A 21,388-nucleotide genomic window follows, 5' to 3' on the forward strand; every position below is an offset into this window, starting at 1 on the left:
CAGCGCCAGTAAAAAGGCAGAAAATGGGATAGTAAAAAGTTCTAGAATTACAATTAAAGCATCCAAGAATAAGGCAGACAAAGGGGAATTGGTTCAAATAGGGAACAGCTGTAGATTCCAAGAGCACACTATCAGTGTACTTAGTTTGAGATCACCTAAAAGTCTCATCCAGACACAAGCACAGGTCCCCACTAAGAAGAGGAATACACTCAAATGTTTATAAATAAAATATATATAATACATAAACAAAACATAATACATTGCATAACAGAGAGATGATTTACAAGGAAAAAAAATACCACCTCCCAAAACTAACTATACATTTGACTGTTTCCCTCCCAGCCAGGGTATCCGGCCAGAACAAAACCAAGTAATCTCATTCCAAGACAAAGACAGAAAGCATGTTGGCAAACAGACATAGGGGGGATAGAAGAAACAGTATGTACTTAAATGCCCACTATGGGAGGTCAGGAACCCCACCCAGTTATAAGCTGAGAGAAGTGCCAAAGGATAATAGAGAATCAAAACTCTGAGACAATGGAAAGGGGGGGGGGGGGGGGGGGGGGGGAGCCTAAAAGAGAGATGCTTTACAACCAATGCCATCCACCATACTAGCATAATAAGAAATTATATAAATGAAAAACTCCACAATTTACTCTATAGAATCGCAAACGTTTCTGCATCAGTAATTACCGGCTGTCACATGGATATATGTCCACTTTTTGTGTTGAGTGAATTGTATATTTCCATATTGATGTGTCCCATCAATCACATTAACATTCTTTGTATCATTCACTCCAGAACTCTCAATACATAGCACTTTAAACTTGTGATCCACCTCCTTAGTATGGTATGATGTCAAAGATGTATACCACATGCCGAGAAATGAATATTTAAGTCAAAATAATAATAATAAACATTCATTGAGAGCCTTTCATTCAAAAGTATCTCCACTATGCATGTGATGATCATAAGTTGTTTGTTAAGAAATGTATCATTCTCCTCAGAAGAAGCAGACAAATTTCAACTTCTATTTCATAAATGTGTCAGGTCATGACATAACCAGTCGGAAGGTGAATATTTTGGATTTGCATTTTGAAAGAATATGTTCTCCAGAGTATTTTAATCTTTATTTGAAGTAAATCGGGTGATTTTTCATGAAGTTATGATCAGATGTATGGGAAAGGTATCCAGCAACTTTTCTCAAATTTCATACTTTTTCAACTTGACTAGCTGTAAAAATATTTAGAAGTGAAATTAAGCTTTGGTATTTCCCGAAGATGTACAAAAAAAATTGATTTAATCATTTATGACAAGAACTCATTTTGGATAAAATTTGACCTTCAAATTAAACTTGACGATATTTCAGTTCAAAGCTTTTCACCATCCGACTGACTTTGTCATTCACTGTAACAAATTAGACTTTGAATTCAGTTCTCAGTGTCTCTTCAGTCGGACATTGTACCAAATTGACACAATGGGTCACACTTGACCTTTGCAATGTTGACCTTTGAACCTATTCCATTTCCATCCTATATTAATAATTTGAAAAGTGCAACTTACGGATTGGGTAAGCCTGGAAAGAATCCTGAAAATGAGACAAAGAGACTTATATAAAATCAACAGAGAAAATATACCAAAACATTTTAAAATCCTTTGAGCAGTGGTATGAGTAATGAAATAAAAAAACATCTGAACTCATCACAGAATCCCCAACAGTTCAATGGTTGAGCATACGCCTCATAAGAAAATAGATCAATATCTGTCCCAGATGTACTCAAGATTTTGTTGACCCCACTCTCAGTCCATCAGTGATGAAGTAGCTGGGTCTATTAGATCTGATGAAAAGTACTTTGCTATTGACTGGCATCCTGACCAAAGGATAGTAGTAAGCTATTGTTTGAAATTAAAAGAAAATGAGTTGTTTTTTAAAATCGCTCAATGTTCACTTTATGTGCTCCAAACACTTTTTCACAAGGGGCCCTGAGCAACAGTAACACTATGTTAATATTTTTTTTTGGACAAGGACATGGCTGTTACCGGAAAGGAGCTCAGTTCAAACTTGAGTATGGTGAGATTGTGTAAAGAGTCTTTTTTTTATGACTCAACTTTGCACCACAAACAGTAGGACTTGAACTTGAGAACTGCAGCAACAAGCTGAGTATGATACCACAGGACCGCAAATCTGCACATAAGGTATACCTACGGTACAATTTTGGCCTAACAAATGTACTAGAGTTTATTAACATCCATTTATCACTGTATAAAGCAGGATAATCCCTCCATGGACCTTATGGCTAAGAAGGACTTGTTCAAAGAGAAAATATAAATTGAAGACATGTGTAACGAAACGCTTCCGTGTAGGCGTCAGTTTACGACAGGATGTACGTCGTCGTAGTATTAGTTGTTGTTGTTATTGTAATCCCTCTGGAACAACCCTTCTTTTGTTGATACAGGTCGTATCAGATCATGCACCTATGGCCCGGAAGTTTCAATTAAACTACGTAGTGTGGGTGTTATTGTGAGAAAGGCATCAATCTTGTTTTCTCCGTAAACTTATAAGCAAAGTAGGATCCCTGTATTCTACGGGAGTGACTTTGTTATGGTATGGCTTGATTGATATCTCGTAACTATGGGGCTGACGAATTTATTTATCCTTGATATGAGGATGTCCGGTATCAGGATGGGTTGTTGTTGTCCATGATTATGGAATCTGGGGGAGTTTTAAGGAATTTCAGATGTTTACGGATATGACTAACATCCGGTTGTGTGGGTAGAATTTTGCTTCGTTTGCTTGATTTTTGCCTATAAATGCCAGAGTTTTGAGCAGTTTCTTCAGACCACTCAGCGGAGTCTTTTAGGCTCATAGTCTCTAAGCGATAACCACAGCGGAGTCTTTTAGGCTCATTTGTTTAACTCTTGTGTAGAGTTGGATTAAAGTCTTGTGTAGACTTTGTAGTGCTCAAAGTTCGAGCTGAAACACGTTTTGTGTTAACTCTTGTGTAGAGTGTGATTTAAGTCTTGTGTAGACTTTGTGGTGCTCAAAGTTTGAGCTGAATCAAGTTGTGTTATAACTCTTGTGTAGAGTTTGATTAAAGTCTTGTGTAGACTTAATTTGTGATTTCAATAATCTGTTCGGCTCTGGTGAGATTTTGAATAATATGTTGTGATTACAATTATGATTGTGTTTTGATATCAATATCATAATATCACTTTAAAATTTGAGTCTCAATTAATTAATCAGATAATGAAATTAATTGTGTAATATATTCTTGTTGTAAAGAAAATAAGCTTTTCTTGCTATAAAGCAATATTATTTCATATCTACAAAGTAAAGCAATATTAATCAACATTAATAAATTGATTTGTTAAAGTAAAATAATATTTACTCATTTAAAGTAAACATATTGAGTGAGTTCGAATATAGATAGAGTTATATTCGTATGATTATCATATTATAACAAAATCATTTTCTTTCTTTAAAGTGAATGAGCCGTTGGAGGCTGGGCTTTAACAAGCCAACTATAGGCTATACGCTCATAGCTTGACACTAATAGAAACTGAACATTCGCCTGTTTTATAAGTTACCTGTGAAGAACCATTTGCTTATTTTAATATCAGAACATTGAGAAACAATTGATCTGTTTATGAATACTGTGAAACCAGAACAATTTCAAGAAGAGACAAATTAACAATATTAGAACAACCTTACAGTTTTGTTGAATATCAAGAACACTCTTTTGGCTTTCTTCTACACGTCTGGATTGTGTTTAGTTAGTTAGTTAATTATTAGTTGCCTGTATGACTGTGATGGTTGCAACCTATCTGTGAGATTGTCTGATGTGGTAGCGGTTTGGTAAAGTATTGATAATTAATTGATTTAATTATATATTGTCATATCGCTTTCATATCATATTCATCATCACATCACCTCCATCAAATTGTCATCCATCTATTTGATTTCATACTTATTACATCTATCATTTCATCTTCATATCTCATAATATCTTTGTTATATTGTAATAAAATATATCTTCATTTAGCTTCAAAACCTTTATCAACGTATTGTGTTTGGTTATTGATCGATGTCGTAGCTTGAATATAGCACACATAAACAAGGTTGCAAACTGCGCTACATAAGCATACGGTTTACGTGCGCACTTTGTGACATAATTTGGTGTCAGAAGTGGGATTCTTATTGTTGTGCATTCAAGAGACATCGCGACCAAACAATTGTTGAGACAGGTTAGGGAGTTGTTTCAAACTTGAGATAGATACTATCTTTGAGCTTAAAGCAAATTGGTATCCATTTAATGGTTATAAGACTGTCATTATACGCAAGGTGTAATACAAGTTATTCTGGTAATTTTCACTTGTTCGGTTATACGTTGTCAGTCATCTGTCATAGTGATACGGATCACTGACTTAGCGCGAAAGCGGTACTCGCGCTGTGAAGCCTCCATTGTCCCCCCTCTCCCTTTTGTAAGGAACGAAGGTGGTTGTTGGGGTAATTTGATTCCGTGTAGGAATCTGGGTGAAGATTGTGTTGGTCCCGTGTGAGGATCTGTATTAAATCATTTGTTTTGACTCTCTATGCACATATAGTAAGTCAAGGTATTGATTCTGTGTAAGAATCTGGGTGAAGATATTTTGTTGATTCTGTAATTGAATCTGGGTGAAGATTTGGTTGGTTCCGTGTGAGGACCTGTAATAAATCAGTAGTTTGATTCTATGTATTATCTGAGTCTATATAGATCAATGTTGGGTTCCATGTAGGGATCGGTATTAGTTGCCTGTTTTGATTCCGTGTAGGGATTTATATTGACGCGTATCGTTATAAGGTTACTTGTAGTACCACTTTATTCTACGTGAAAGTAACAATTACGGCAACAGTGTTGATAAACATATTGAAGTTTGTTTATTTGAATTTGAATTGGTTTGATTAATTGTCCTAGAGATGGATGTGGAAAGATTAATTAAACTTGGAGAAAAATTGGAGTTAAGGGGTGAAGATCTCCGTGCTTGGGTGACAGCCCAGTTACAAGAAGATGAAGTGAGAAAAGAGAAGGAGAGAGAACGTGCCAAAGAAGAGGAGGAGATAAGCAGAGCACGAGCTCAAAGACAAGAAGCTCTGATGGAGAAAGAGCTTGAACTGCTTAGGTTAAAGTCGGAGTGTCAGGCTTCCTCCAACAACGACAGTATGACAAGTGACATTCGATCATTTACTCATGCTCCTACTGTTAAGAGTCCTCGACTTCCATGTTTTGACGAAAACAAGGATCATATGGACAGCTATCTGCTCCGTTTCGAGAGATACGCTAAAGTCAACGGCTGGGAATGCAGGGATTGGGCAATCCAGTTGTCTGCACTTCTCAAAGGGAAAGCACTGGACGTCTACACTCGACTGAGTGATGAAGATGCCATCGATTATGGGGTAGTAAAAGCGGCTTTATTGAGACGTTATAATCTAACGGATGATGGATTCAATGAAAAATTTAGGAAGAGTAGACCGGAACAAGGGGAGCGTTTTAGCCAGTTTGCGACTAGATTGGAGAGTTATATGGAAAAATGGATTGAGTTGTCGGGGAAAAGGAAGGACTCAGTTGCTGACATTCTGGATATGATATTGAAGGAACAGCTTGTCAGTGTCTGCGGTCGGGATTTGACGATTTTCATAAAAGAAAGACAACCGAAGACAGCAAGGGAAGTAATAGATTTAGGAGAAAAGTACATTGAAGCGCACGGTGTCGCAGGAACATTTTCCAAAAGTGGAGTGGCTCAAGAAAAATCAAAGAACGTCAATGAAAGTAGTCGAAACAACGTAATGAAGGACACTACCCGCTTCGCTAGCCAAATGGTTTGCCACAACTGTAAACGGCCAGGACATATGGCACGAGATTGTCGACAAAAGAAGCAAGCTGCTGCTGTGGTCGAGAGTCCCTTTTGTTATTACTGTCGGCGAAAAGGACACTTAATAAAAGATTGCCGTGAGAAGAAGAGGCACGAAGACAGGAAGGCACCTACCGGTATAGAACAAGTCTCCGCGATCACAGAAGATCATGAACCACAGAAATGTTTGAGACATGACAAGGTGGAATTAAAGTGCGGATGTGAGATGCCAATGATTTCTGCAGCGTGCTCAGGACATGTGCCAGTCGCACCTGTAATGCCGGTGGCCGTCGGATGGTTGAATGGGAAAAAGGTGAATGTGTTACGTGATAGCGGCAGTAGTTGTGTCATCGTCAGAAAAGGACTGATAAACAAGAGTAAGGATGACTGGAATAAAAAGGTCCTGATCTACTTGGCTAACGGAGAGGCTATTTCCGCACCACACGGTGAAGCTTATTTGGAATGCCCCTATTTTACCGGGAGATTGTCAGTCGTCGAGTTAGAATCCCCATTGCATGACGTTATACTTGGGAATATTGAAGGGGCCAAATGCCCAGGAATGCATGTAAAAACAATTACTGACGAGCAGGAATTGGGTCATGGAGATGAACTGAGCGCCGTACAAACACGAGGGCAACGTGAACGCAAGATCAAAGACTTGGTCACAGCTCCATCTATAGAGACAGGTGTAAGCGTCGACGAACTAAAGGAGAAACAAAAGCATGACATCACACTAAAAGCTGCGAGGGATGCTGCTACCAGAGGAGAGGTAAGAAACACAGGCAAGAGTAATACCAGTTGGTATGCCTATGACAGAGGTTTGCTGATCCGCTATTTTCAATCTCCAAGGGTTGAGCACGGGGATTTGGTAAAGCAAGTTGTCGTACCAAAATGCCTGCGTAATTCAGTCATGCGGTTGGCCCATGAAAGTGTACTCTCTGGACATCTCGCGGCAAAGAAAACGACAGATCGAATACTGAGTAATTTTTACTGGCCAAATATTTGGGAGGATGTCATGAGATTTTGTCAGTCTTGCGACCAGTGTCAAAGGTCAGCTCCGAGAGGAATCACCCCTAAGGTCCCTCTTACTAAAGTTCCGCTCATCGATGAACCCTTCAGTCGGGTAGCAGTGGATCTAATTGGCCCCATCATGCCGGCATCAGATAGAGGAAACCGATATATACTCACTGTGGTGGATTACTGTACGAGGTATCCAGAGGCCATTGCTCTGAAGAGTATGGAAACAGAAAGAGTAGCAGAAGGATTGGTTGACATCTTTAGCCGCACGGGAATACCTAAGGAGATGCTAAGCGACAGGGGGACGCAATTCACATCAGACCTGATGAAGGAAGTATGCAGACTGCTCTCCGTAAAACAAATCACTACTAGTCCTTATCACCCACAAGCCAATGGGCTTGTAGAGAGATTTAATGGAACTTTAAAAGGAATGCTCAAGAGGTTGGCTGCAGAGCGACCCTCAGACTGGGACAGATACATCAATGCTGCATTATTTTCATACAGGGAGGCTCCTCAGGAATCTCTTGGTTTCTCTCCGTTTGAGCTCTTATTTGGAAGGCCTGTGAGAGGACCGATGAAAATATTACGGGAACTATGGACCGAAGACATAGAAGACCCGGATGTGAAAACGACGTATCAATACGTAGTCGATTTAAGGGAAAAGATAGAGAATACTGTGAAGGCAGCACACGATAACCTGCAGTATTCATCCTCGCGTTACAAGGCACATTTTGACAAAAAGGCCAAAGTAAGGTCATTTGAAAAGGGAGATAAAGTATTGCTCTTACTGCCCACGAAACATAACAAACTGGAATTGAAGTGGCAGGGTCCTTTTGAAGTGAAAGATGTCACGGGTCCGAATAATTACGTCATTAATATAGACAACACCAGAAGGACATACCACGTCAATTTGCTGAAAAGGTACTACGTGAGAGACGTGGAGAAGGAGAATGAAGTCGGTGTTCTTCAATGTGCCGTGGCAGCGGTTATCGAAGATAATGATGGTGATGGAGAAAAGGTTCTTCCTCGGATGGAATTGCCTGCTCTGAAACAGACTGAGACCAAAGACGATGTCATCCTGCATGAAGGAATGAGTCCTCAGCAGATAGGTCAATTGCAGGGCATGCTCCAGGATTTTGATGACGTATTGACCGATGTGCCAGGACGCACGAATAATTACATCTACGACATCCGTTTGACGTCGGATTGTCCAGTCAGAAAGAAACCATATCCCGTGCCTCAAGCATTAAAAACCACATTAAAAGAAGAAGTGAAGGCCATGCTTCGCGCCGGGATAATCGAGCCATCGGATAGTCCGTATTGTTCGCCATCTGTCGTTGTCAAGAAGAAGGACGGAACCATTCGTTATTGTGTGGACTTCAGATCCCTTAACAACATTACGGTGTTCGATGCGGAACCAATGCCTAGACTTGATGATCTGTTTCAAGAAATTGGGACATCATGTCACTTTGTCTCAAAGATTGATTTATCCCGTGGATTCTGGCAAATTCCATTGTCAGACAGGACCAAGGAGAAAACGGCATTTGCAACAGAGTTAGGACTGATGCAGTTTACTGTAATGCCCTTCGGACTTCAAGGGGCGCCCTCCGCGTTCTCGCGGATGATGAGAAAAGTCGTTGGTGGACTTCCCAACGTGAAAAACTACATCGACGATATTCTCATTCACACTGCAACATGGGATGAACATTTAAAACGTTAAGGACAGTTCTTCAAAGGTTGCGTGATTGCGGCTTGACGGCGAAACCGTCAAAGTGCCTGCTTGGTTTCCCGGAGGTGGAGTTTTTAGGCCATTCTATTGGTGGAGGGAATTTAAGGCCAACCATGGACAAGGTCAAATCGATCCAAGAGGCAAACTTACCCTCGAACAAGAAACAAATGAGAAGTTTTCTTGGGCTGGCATCATTCTACCGACGTTATGTGCCAAACTTCTCAGCAGTGGCAGCTCCCCTGACAGACGCGACAAAGAAAGGCATGCCCAACAGAGTGATTTGGGACGAACCACAGAAGAGAGCCTTCCAAACGCTGAAAAATATGCTTACATCGGATCCCGTGTTGCGCCTTCCAGATTATGATAAGCCGTTTATTTTATCTACGGACGCCAGCGACACAGGATTAGGTGCTGTGCTATCTCAGGAGCATGATGGAGTCAAATATCCAGTTACCTATTTAAGCAGGAAATTGTTACCGCGGGAGCAGAGGTACTCTTGTTGTTGAGAAGGAATGTCTGGCCGTAGTTTGGGCTGTGAAAACACTAAATGTGTATTTCATTGGTAAAGAATTTATAATTGAAACTGATCATGCCCCACTTCTGTATCTGAACAGGGCGAAATCAGAGAATGGGAGACTGATGAGGTGGTCTCTCTTGCTTAATCAATACCGATTTGTCCTACGTTCCGTAAAAGGGAAGGATAATCATGGTCCAGATTATTTATCGAGATCGATGTGATCTTGAGGCATTTCGATGATCTAACTAAATGTTGTACCAAATTTAGTCTTAGGGGGGAGATATGTAACGAAACGCTTCCGTGTAGGCGTCAGTTTACGACAGGATGTACGTCGTCGTAGTATTAGTTGTTGTTGTTATTGTAATCCCTCTGGAACAACCCTTCTTTTGTTGATACAGGTCGTATCAGATCATGCACCTATGGCCCGGAAGTTTCAATTAAACTACGTAGTGTGGGTGTTATTGTGAGAAAGGCATCAATCTTGTTTTCTCCGTAAACTTATAAGCAAAGTAGGATCCCTGTATTCTACGGGAGTGACTTTGTTATGGTATGGCTTGATTGATATCTCGTAACTATGGGGCTGACGAATTTATTTATCCTTGATATGAGGATGTCCGGTATCAGGATGGGTTGTTGTTGTCCATGATTATGGAATCTGGGGGAGTTTTAAGGAATTTCAGATGTTTACGGATATGACTAACATCCGGTTGTGTGGGTAGAATTTTGCTTCGTTTGCTTGATTTTTGCCTATAAATGCCAGAGTTTTGAGCAGTTTCTTCAGACCACTCAGCGGAGTCTTTTAGGCTCATAGTCTCTAAGCGATAACCACAGCGGAGTCTTTTAGGCTCATTTGTTTAACTCTTGTGTAGAGTTGGATTAAAGTCTTGTGTAGACTTTGTAGTGCTCAAAGTTCGAGCTGAAACACGTTTTGTGTTAACTCTTGTGTAGAGTGTGATTTAAGTCTTGTGTAGACTTTGTGGTGCTCAAAGTTTGAGCTGAATCAAGTTGTGTTATAACTCTTGTGTAGAGTTTGATTAAAGTCTTGTGTAGACTTAATTTGTGATTTCAATAATCTGTTCGGCTCTGGTGAGATTTTGAATAATATGTTGTGATTACAATTATGATTGTGTTTTGATATCAATATCATAATATCACTTTAAAATTTGAGTCTCAATTAATTAATCAGATAATGAAATTAATTGTGTAATATATTCTTGTTGTAAAGAAAATAAGCTTTTCTTGCTATAAAGCAATATTATTTCATATCTACAAAGTAAAGCAATATTAATCAACATTAATAAATTGGTTTGTTAAAGTAAAATAATATTTACTCATTTAAAGTAAACATATTGAGTGAGTTCGAATATAGATAGAGTTATATTCGTATGATTATCATATTATAACAAAATCATTTTCTTTCTTTAAAGTGAATGAGCCGTTGGAGGCTGGGCTTTAACAAGCCAACTATAGGCTATACGCTCATAGCTTGACACTAATAGAAACTGAACATTCGCCTGTTTTATAAGTTACCTGTGAAGAACCATTTGCTTATTTTAATATCAGAACATTGAGAAACAATTGATCTGTTTATGAATACTGTGAAACCAGAACAATTTCAAGAAGAGACAAATTAACAATATTAGAACAACCTTACAGTTTTGTTGAATATCAAGAACACTCTTTTGGCTTTCTTCTACACGTCTGGATTGTGTTTAGTTAGTTAATTATTAGTTGCCTGTATGACTGTGATGGTTGCAACCTATCTGTGAGATTGTCTGATGTGGTAGCGGTTTGGTAAAGTATTGATAATTAATTGATTTAATTATATATTGTCATATCGCTTTCATATCATATTCATCATCACATCACCTCCATCAAATTGTCATCCATCTATTTGATTTCATACTTATTACATCTATCATTTCATCTTCATATCTCATAATATCTTTGTTATATTGTAATAAAATATATCTTCATTTAGCTTCAAAACCTTTATCAACGTATTGTGTTTGGTTATTGATCGATGTCGTAGCTTGAATATAGCACACATAAACAAGGTTGCAAACTGCGCTACATAAGCATACGGTTTACGTGCGCACTTTGTGACAACATGTAATAAACTTTTTTTCTCTTTCCTTGCTTCAATGCAACTCAGTTACATAAAAGATCTGAGAAGTGATCTATAATACAATAACAATCCAAAATAAAAGTCAAAATTTCAAGAAAGAAAAATGGTAATTGACCCAAAATGCATGTCACTTTAACATGCTATAAAACTGATATAGTGAAGCTCAGATTGGTCCGATATTCCTTAGAAAAAATACAAAAAAAACAAATGTTTTCACCAATGATTCTATGAAATTTTGAATTTAAAAATCTGAATCTGGAAGTATTTAGATCCATTAGAAAATCTGTTAAGTAGTCCTTCAGAGCCATTAGGCCCATGGAACCAGTGTTTATCCCAGTTTCTATAGCATGACAGTAGTCCTTCAGAGCCATTAGGCCCATGGAACCAGTGTTTATCCCAGTTTCTATAGCATGACAGTAGTCCTTCAGAACCATTAGGCCCATGGAACCAGTGTTTATCCCAGTTTCTATAGCATGACAGTAGTCCTTCAGAGCCATTAGGCCCATGGAACCAGTGTTTATCCCAGTTTCTATAGCATGACAGTAGTCCTTCAGAACCATTAGGCCCATGGAACCAGTGTTTATCCCAGTTTCTATAGCATGACAGTAGTCCTTCAGAGCCATTAGGCCCATGGAACCAGTGTTTATCCCAGTTTCTATAGCATGACAGTAGTCCTTCAGAGCCATTAGGCCCATGGAACCAGTGTTTATCCCAGTTTCTATAGCATGACAGTAGTCCTTCAGAGCCATTAGGCCCATGGAACCAGTGTTTATCCCAGTTTCTATAGCATGACAGTAGTCCTTCAGAGCCATTAGGCCCATGGAACCAGTGTTTATCCCAGTTTCTATAGCATGACAGTAGTCCTTCAGAGCCATTAGGCCCATGGAACCAGTGTTTATCCCAGTTTCTATAGCATGACAGTAGTCCTTCAGAGCCATTAGGCCCATGGAACCAGTGTTTATCCAGTTTCTATAGCATGACAGTAGTCCTTCAGAGCCATTAGGCCCATGGAACCAGTGTTTATCCCCCAGTTTCTATAGCATGACAGTAGTCCTTCAGAGCCATTAGGCCCATGGAACCAGTGTTTATCCCAGTTTCTATAGCATGACAGTAGTCCTTCAGAACCATTAGGCCCATGGAACCAGTGTTTATCCAGTTTCTATAGCATGACAGTAGTCCTTCAGAGCCATTAGGCCCATGGAACCAGTGTTTATCCCAGTTTCTATAGCATGACAGTAGTCCTTCAGAGCCATTAGGCCCATGGAACCAGTGTTTATCCCAGTTTCTATAGCATGACAGTAGTCCTTCAGAGCCATTAGGCCCATGGAACCAGTGTTTATCCCAGTTTCTATAGCATGACAGTAGTCCTTCAGAGCCATTAGGCCCATGGAACCAGTGTTTATCCCAGTTTCTATAGCATGACAGTAGTCCTTCAGAGCCATTAGGCCCATGGAACCAGTGTTTATCCCAGTTTCTATAGCATGACAGTAGTCCTTCAGAGCCATTAGGCCCATGGAACCAGTGTTTATCCCAGTTTCTATAGCATGACAGTAGTCCTTCAGAGCCATTAGGCCCATGGAACCAGTGTTTATCCCCAGTTTCTATAGCATGACAGTAGTCCTTCAGAGCCATTAGGCCCATGGAACCAGTGTTTATCCCAGTTTCTATAGCATGACAGTAGTCCTTCAGAACCATTAGGCCCATGGAACCAGTGTTTATCCCAGTTTCTATAGCATGACAGTAGTCCTTCAGAGCCATTAGGCCCATGGAACCAGTGTTTATCCCAGTTTCTATAGCATGACAGTAGTCCTTCAGAGCCATTAGGCCCATGGAACCAGTGTTTATCCCAGTTTCTATAGCATGACAGTAGTCCTTCAGAGCCATTAGGCCCATGGAACCAGTGTTTATCCCAGTTTCTATAGCATGACAGTAGTCCTTCAGAGCCATTAGGCCCATGGAACCAGTGTTTATCCCAGTTTCTATAGCATGACAGTAGTCCTTCAGAGCCATTAGGCCCATGGAACCAGTGTTTATCCCAGTTTCTATAGCATGACAGTAGTCCTTCAGAGCCATTAGGCCCATGGAACCAGTGTTTATCCCAGTTTCTATAGCATGACAGTAGTCCTTCAGAGCCATTAGTATGCCGATAAAATCTGTACAAGTAAGTATCAGATCGGTAGTGGGAATTTTAAAAAAATAAAATGACAATTTTCTATGAAATGCAGGCAACATATTGCATTTCTGAGCTCTGTGTAAGCACTAACCTGGAAAACCTGGTGGCAAAGGCAGTCCTGAAAATAAAATGAAATGACAAAAATAGATTTTAAAACTCCAGATGTAAATGAAAAATGACATATAGCAGGCCTGTAAATGGCTGGTGAGTATATTGTCAGAACTTTTTGAACATACAAAAATAGATTTTAAAACTCCAGATGTAAATGAAAAATGACATATAGCAGGCCTGTAAATGGCTGGTGAATATATTGTCAGAACTTTTTGAACATACAAAAATAGACCAACAGGACAAAAATATGGATTAACAAACACAACACAGATATGACAGGTCAATTGACTAGTAAAATCAAGTCATTTTTCCAACTCTTTTATACTAAAATAAGCAGGTCCTTATTCTATGCTACAAAATAAAAATTATTTGACAGTACACACATTGCTGGTCCCAGGTCTGAGTTAGTTGTCAAATGAAAGGAAGAGAACAATTCTACTTTATTAAAGGATGTGTAGCGCTTAACACGAGAAACTGCTCTATCTTCACTCATGTTTGTGATCATTTTTTAAGCTGAAGAAGAAGAAGAAGAAGAAGAAGAAGAAGAAGAAGAAGAAGAAGAAGAAGAAGAAGAAGAAGAAGAAGAAGAAGAAGAAGAAGAAGACGAAGAAGACGAAGAAGAAGAAGATGAAGAAGAAGAAAAGGTGCAGTTGTGTGTGAAGGAAGAAAAAGAGAAAAATTTAAGCAATCACAGTCATAAGGAAAGAAAACCTCCGCTGAGAGCAGTAAATCACCTTTTCATTCGAAGGAAAATATATATTTCGCATTCATTATTCCGGTTCACTTTCGACCAGATACAATGAAAGTGTTGGAATGGAGATTGTCAACTGGAAAATTTGTGTGTGTCAGTAGAAAAATGAAGAGAAACAATCCCATCCGACACGATGTGAGTGCTAGTTGATTACCGAGGACATGTGTGTTTAACGATTCGCGACTCGACAAGACGAGGAACAGGCATTTGACACTGCTGGTAAATGCCGGCAGCATATATGTGGGGGAGGGGCCACATCCTGTGGAGTGTACGAGTAGCGATAATTGAAAAGATGAAATTATAGAAGGAACAATTTGACGTCACTCAGCTCCTTGCTATTATTTGTTTTTAGCCAGCCATTTTTATAAGTTATTCTCACTAAATTCTATCAGTTTAGACTATTAATGTTCAAGGGTACACATAGTTTTGTAAGTTGGTATGTTATATCCAGCTGGCAGATGATATGAGTAATTTAGCTTCATGTGCAGCATTAATAGTTAACTGTTTTGTTTTATTTTTGACTCCATTTTTCAAGGCAAAGAAATCAAAACTTTGTTTTTCCTTTATTTCATTTTATTTTTTTTACATTGACACTTGACATAATTTATCAAGCAAAGTTGTACTGTCGGAAATCCGACGATTGTCAGAAGATTTACAGGCCGGATGTAGTGATAGCATTTCAAGGGGAGAGAGAGAGGAATTCTTAATATATAATATATGTCATTCATAATACGGTTTGAAAAATTTTACAATTTTGTGAGAAAGACTAAGATTGTGCGCGCCGAACATTAATTGGGTTATATGTTCATAAAACTTATTTGTTTAAGTTTCGAATGATAAGACCTCTTTAACTTGACCTAATGCAATATACTGATGCTATGCATTTAGGTAAAATGCTCATAAAATATGCCAGCCAGATATAATGTACCAACAATCTCGTTGATACAATCTCATGAGAACTTATCATCAAAATGGCTGATCATGGCGTCCAAAGTTCGAACTGCTGAAATCAGGCGCGTGGTAACGGGAAGCTAAATGTCGTACCATCAGGCATAAGAACACATTCATCCCAACAACCATCAAAGAAATCAACAAAATGTCGAGTAAAGATATAATGACTGACTGAACAATGGTGACTGGAATTAGAAGAAATAGATAGATGGATAGACAGAAAGAGAGAAGAGAGAGAGAGAGAGAGAGAGAGAGAGAGAGAGAGAGAGAGAGAGAGAGAGAGAGAGAGAGAGAGAGAGAGAGAGAGAGAGATTATTATTATCATTCTTCTTCTTCTTCTTTTGATTATTATATTATTATTATTATTATTATTATTATTATTATTATTATTATTATTAATTATTATTATTATTATTATATTATTATTATTATTATTATTATTATTATTATATTATTATATTTATTATCATCATTACTATCAGTATTATTATCATCATTATTACTACTATTTTAATTACTTTTTTCCCCCTATTACAAGAGCTGTAACCTAACAATAATTGCCTATTTGGACAATAAAGAGTATTATTATTATTATTATTATTATTATTTTATTATCATCATTACTATCAGTATTATTATCATCAATATTACTACTATTTTAATTACTTTTTTCCCCTATTACAAGAGCTGTAACCTAACAATAATTGCCTATTTGGACAATAAAGAGTATTATTATTATCATTATTATAACAAAGAGCTGAGTGACGTTAATTTCATTCCCTTTAATTCAACAGAATCATCAACTCATGTCCTCATTTCTTATAAACGTTTCTCAGTTTTCACAACGCATTCTGTGAGTAGCTTCATGTCAACATCAAATGATTAGTTAAAATTTGGCTCACAGGAATTTCAGACACCAATTTCAATGGCGAAAGAGGAATTTCTGCATACAAGAAATGGGAATTGAGATGGTATTTGGCATTGTTATTAAATATCGTATGGTTATTGTATGGCATAGTAGGTTAACACCACACAAAAAAATAAAAGTTAGCAATGATAAATTATTTATATTGTTATTTTTTGACATATTGACTTAAATTAATACATAAGTTATGGGGGTTTGTTTTTTTCGGTCATAATACTTTGTATAACCCTTATGTACAGGGATTTATTTCTAAAAAGTGTATCTATCTTGGTTGTAATTTAATGAAATTGTCCATAACTCTAGCATCAATCAAGATAAATAGATGAAATTTGGCATTCCTGTACATTAAAAAAAAAATTCTAAGTCAATTTCTGTGGTCAAATATGTGTTATCTTGTTAGATTTCGGATATAGTTGAAAGTTAAAGTTGTTGAAGTTATGAAAAATGAAGACAAAGTTCATTCCAACATGCTGAAAATAGAGGGAAAGAAAGAAAGAAAGAAAGAGAGAGAGAGAGAGAGAGAGAGAGAGAGAGAGAGAGAGAGAGAGAGAGAGAGAGAGAGAGAGAGAGAGAGATATATATAAACAAGCTAAAATAATGTAGGAAAATGTTTTAGTGGAAACTGCAAAGTTAATACAAAATAATAATACACCCATATAAGTATAAGTCTAATTCTTAGAAACGGGTGTAAATTCATTTTTTTTTAAAAATAGTGTTTACTTTATTACAAAAATCAGGCGATGTCACAAGTATCCTATCACCTCCTGCCATTAATCAGGCCTGTAAATGGCTGGTGAAAAAATTGTCGGAACTTTTTGAACACACGAAAATAGACACAACAGGACAAAAATATGGACACAACACAGACATGACACGTCGATTGACTAGTCAAATCATGTCACTTTCCCCTACTTATTTATAACAAGGTCCTTATTTTATGGTACCAAAAAAAAAATCCCAATTATTTGAGGGCCCAGGTCTGAGTTAGTTGTAAAATGAAAGGAAGAGAACAATTCCTACCCTTTTGAAGGATGTGTATCTTTGCTCCTGTTTGTGTTAAATGTCTACGCTGATTCTTTCGTTTATTTTGATTAATTTTTATAGAAGAAGAAGAAGAAGAAGAAGAAGAAGAACAAGAAGAACAAGAAGAAGAAGAAGAACAAGAAGAAGAAGAAGAAGAAGAAGAAGAAGAAGAAGAAGAAGAAGAAGAAGAAGAAGAAGAAGAAGAAGAAGAAGAAGAAGAAGAAGAAGAAGAAAAAGAAGAAGAGGAGGTGGTGTGAGAGCTTTCGAAGAATATATATTTTGAAGAAAAATAATTATTTCGCATTATTTTTTTTTCTGTCTCACATCGGGACGGAACCAATAAAATATAGAGAAAACGATATGAGAACCGGAGATATGCATGTGTGTCGGTAGCAAAATAGAGAGAAACCTTCCGGTCCGGTTCGACACACTTCTGTGTGTGCGTTATTTACTGAATAGGTGTGTGTGTGTGTGAAGACGACTCGCACGAACTTCGCGACCTCTCTCTCGCTGGCTGTGGCACAGTGGCCAGGCAGTGAATACATCCACAGCTAGCGGAGCGTGTAGGTGGCATGATAATATTATAGCTTTTGTTTTGTTTTGTCTTTGATGCGACAAATAAAAAGTTTTTTTGTTTTGTTTTTTTAAGTCGGTATTTGAAACGGAATAAAATCTAATTTTTTCGAGGAACGAAATAAAAGTCTTTTATTTTCTTTTTTATTGGTTCTGTTCTTTGACGTTACGAATTTTATTTTTACTATTATCATTTTTTTTTCTTTAGCACTTATAGAGCAAAATCGTACTGTCGGAAATCCGACAATAGACGGAAGATTTACAGGCCTGATTTATGCGCTTGTCATGCCTACCAAATTATGTCTCGCAATCAGTAGCCGAGCAATGCGTAAATGTCAGTGACAGACGTAGTGGATTGGGGAGATTTGCTGGTAGATGGGTTGGTGTTTAGATGTCCCACGGAAAAAGTACTTATGCTACACGTCTAAAATTTGGAAATTATAGAGAACTCATGCTAATAATTTACCCTGTTATATCAAAACATGCATTACCTCAAAAACATTATTAAAAAATGGCAATTGCAATTGTGCCAAAAAAGGGAGAAAATGAGATAGCGTTCATTTACTGGATTGTGGCAATAAGCAACAGTAATTTAAATGTAGATGAATTGAAAATCCAACACCAAAATAAGAATATATACATTTATATATATATATATATATATATATATATATATATATATATATATATATATATATATATATATTTATATATATATATATATATATATATGTCATGCAAAGGCGTTCATTGTCTGATTGGTGAGATTGACGTTCCCTTACCAGGCATGGGAGGAGGCAGGTTTGGAGGCAGGTTTGTGTTTGGTAACGTTGGAGGGGGCTGACTGAAGTTGACTGGTGGAACGGAGGGGGGACTATTGAATAGGGGTGGGGGGTTAGAAAGACAGAAGAGAATAATAATGATCAGTGAATAAATTGAATACATCACAGGGCTGTAAAAAAGGTAACTTGATTAATGATGAACCTTTTTGAAATCCATGTGCTTCAGCTTTGTCCCTCTATCCATCCAGCGGTAATAATAAAGTTGGTCTACATTCAATATCTAATGAGGACTACTTTGTGATAGATAAACACTGCACCTTAAGTTTATCACATGACAAGAATAACGGTGAAATCAAACTCTTTTGGCCTCAAGGACCTAAAGGTTCAGTCTTTTTAAAAATTGAAATTTCATGAAAAACAAAGCAGGAAACAACAAAGTTTTACAGATGGGGATGTTCCAACTTAATTGTTCTATTTTCGAATCTCTATAATGCTTTTTAAAAATGAAATAAGGGCAAACTTGGGATGGTTAAAAAAATTATTTTTTTAAAATCAAAATTTATCTTTATAAGTCACAATTGCAATGAAAAGAGCATACAATCAGTTATGTCTTTGAACTGTGACATACAAAGCTGAATTTCCATGGCAGTTTTTTTTAAATCCAAAAAGTGTTGTGGCCAACTTTTAAAAGAGTCAAAACGGGACATCCTAAAGCACAATTAAATACCATCATGACCCAAAACAACAGTTTGTTTTGGACTATGATATAATATAATCTAGATTTAGATCCTTTTCTGTTCTTTGTTTTAATTTGCTAGTAAAAAAAGCATAATCGTGTGACAGGCAAGGGCCAGTACCATACATATAAACAGTCCATTATTTTTCTTTTTAATTCTCCAGTCCTGATTGGAAAAAGTAGTAATATCAAGTTTCACTGTTAACAAAGGCAATAAAAACAAAGATTCATTATGTTCATTATACAATCATTGACAATGGTGTAGCAGTACAGTTATAGAATCACAACGTAAACTAAGTTAGGTCCACAGGTTTGAACAGGCAACTCGACATTTTTACAGCTGCATCAGAGTTGCCAATTCGGGGCAAAAAGATTTACTGAACTTTTAAGCGAGCACATCGACCGATCCTAAAGGTTGAACTCCAGTAAAAAGACATTTCTTACTTTTACCCAAATGACAGTAAAGACAACTATAAGTCGAGAGTGATCATATCTTAACACTGGTTTCCATTGGCTTACCGAAGTTTGGAAAAAATACTGAGGTTTCTTAAAACTTACTGACTTCTGTAAATATATGGAAAATTGGCAACCCTGAGTAGTATGCCTTAAGAAAGGCATTTCCACAGTATTCTCTGTCTACCTTGCAGTGATTGGAGTAACGGTGTCAGTGAGATCCAGCAGACAAATGCCTATCCAAAGGGTTATTAACAATGTGCACTTATTTGCAGGTCCAAATTGTTATGGGCTAATTGTTGTAATGGAAATCTAAAAAAAAAATGACGCAAAATATTGTCCAGAAACAACAATATTTATTAAATCAAGCCCATACGTTAGATTGGCTATCAGTACTGCAAATATGTACATGTAGGTTACAAGCAATTGCTGTTGTCCATTTAATGCAACAGAAATGAGAGTTGCAAAGTTAATCGGGACATATAGCTCAGAGGAACCTCATGAAATCCCTAAAGACTTAAATAATATGACACTTACAAGCTACTTGGAGCTGCTCCTTCCTCTCTCCGCCTGGTGTTTGGACCACCACTTCCTATCACACCAATAGTGATGATGTTACTGTTGGTGGTGCTCTTGCTGATGCTGTTGTTGCTTATATTTGTAGTGACACTAGAACTAATGGTTGGAGTAGGAATTGGCTGTGACGAGGTCACTGTCTTCTCTGAATAAACAGAAACATTATTCACAAAAAGAAAATAGGATTGATTGATAGATTACCATGAACCACATTGCGCAAGAAAGTAAACCGCAGGACACCAATGAAAATGCAGTCACAATATGCATGTACTCATGTAAAACAGGGCTTAACATTTTAAATTTCAAAAGATGGTAGAACAAAGTCAAAAATGAAATTTTAGGTTTTAGGGAGAAAAATTTGTATCAATAACATCTTTAAGTCTAAAAAAATAAAGAAAGGTTTGGATGAATTGAGGTGAGCTGAGAAAAATTGTTGGGATTTGAAACAAAGAAAGAAAAAAAAAAAACCCAACTTTTCAGCAGATGTGTTCTAATTGATTTGTAAATAATAAAAATACCTATCTTTGGTAAGTTTTCATACTAATACACTCCAGCACGGTTTCCTCGAATACACGGTTTCCTTGAACTCATTCGAATGTCCAGAATTTTACCTTATTATTCTTTGTTATAATTCAATTCCATTCCTTCCTCGAACTGATTTTTGCCTGGAACACAGTTTCCCAGCCAACGTAAAATTAATGGGTTTTTTTTTTGTTTTTTTTTAATGTGCCTGGTGATTTTGACCACTGATGATTTACTTTGGCACTGACAGTTGCATATGTGTTTATCTGCACTGCATGTGTGTGTATACAATATGATACAAATGCAGACACACACAGCCACTTCCACACCCTATCACTGTTTCACATAACTGACACCTCTCTGCTTATTCTTAGCACTTTGCCATTCGTTCTAGTTTTAATGCCACGCACCATGATTGGCTTCAACGGTAAATGAATGTTGTAAGATATAGCAACAACCCCCGCCCCCCAGACAAACAATTTGTAATATGTCATATAGAAATTTATCTTCCTCAACAAATCAATGAAATAAA

At 37.4% G+C, this 21,388-nt stretch overlaps 1 protein-coding gene across 3 annotated transcripts in view; it reads right to left on the reverse strand.

The window, feature by feature from the left end:
* LOC144971133 (uncharacterized) overlaps positions 1-21,388 on the reverse strand; it is a 50,954-nt gene that overhangs the window by 11,758 nt on the left and 17,808 nt on the right. For all 3 annotated transcript variants that reach the window (XM_078911573.1, XM_078911571.1, XM_078911570.1), the window contains exons 9-12: positions 20,296-20,479; positions 18,570-18,661; positions 13,545-13,571; positions 1,564-1,588 (exon numbers count right to left, since the gene is read on the reverse strand). In XM_078911573.1, coding sequence (XP_078767699.1) covers positions 1,564-1,588; positions 13,545-13,571; positions 18,570-18,661; positions 20,296-20,479 — 328 coding nt within the window. The remainder of the gene's footprint in view (positions 1-1,563; positions 1,589-13,544; positions 13,572-18,569; positions 18,662-20,295; positions 20,480-21,388) is intronic.

The sequence above is a fragment of the Berghia stephanieae genome, chromosome 4, assembly GCF_034508935.2.
Source record: "Berghia stephanieae isolate SIO BIC M18660-M18661 chromosome 4, UCSD_Bste_1.3, whole genome shotgun sequence".
In the NCBI taxonomy this organism is placed as follows: Eukaryota; Metazoa; Mollusca; class Gastropoda; order Nudibranchia; family Aeolidiidae; genus Berghia; species Berghia stephanieae.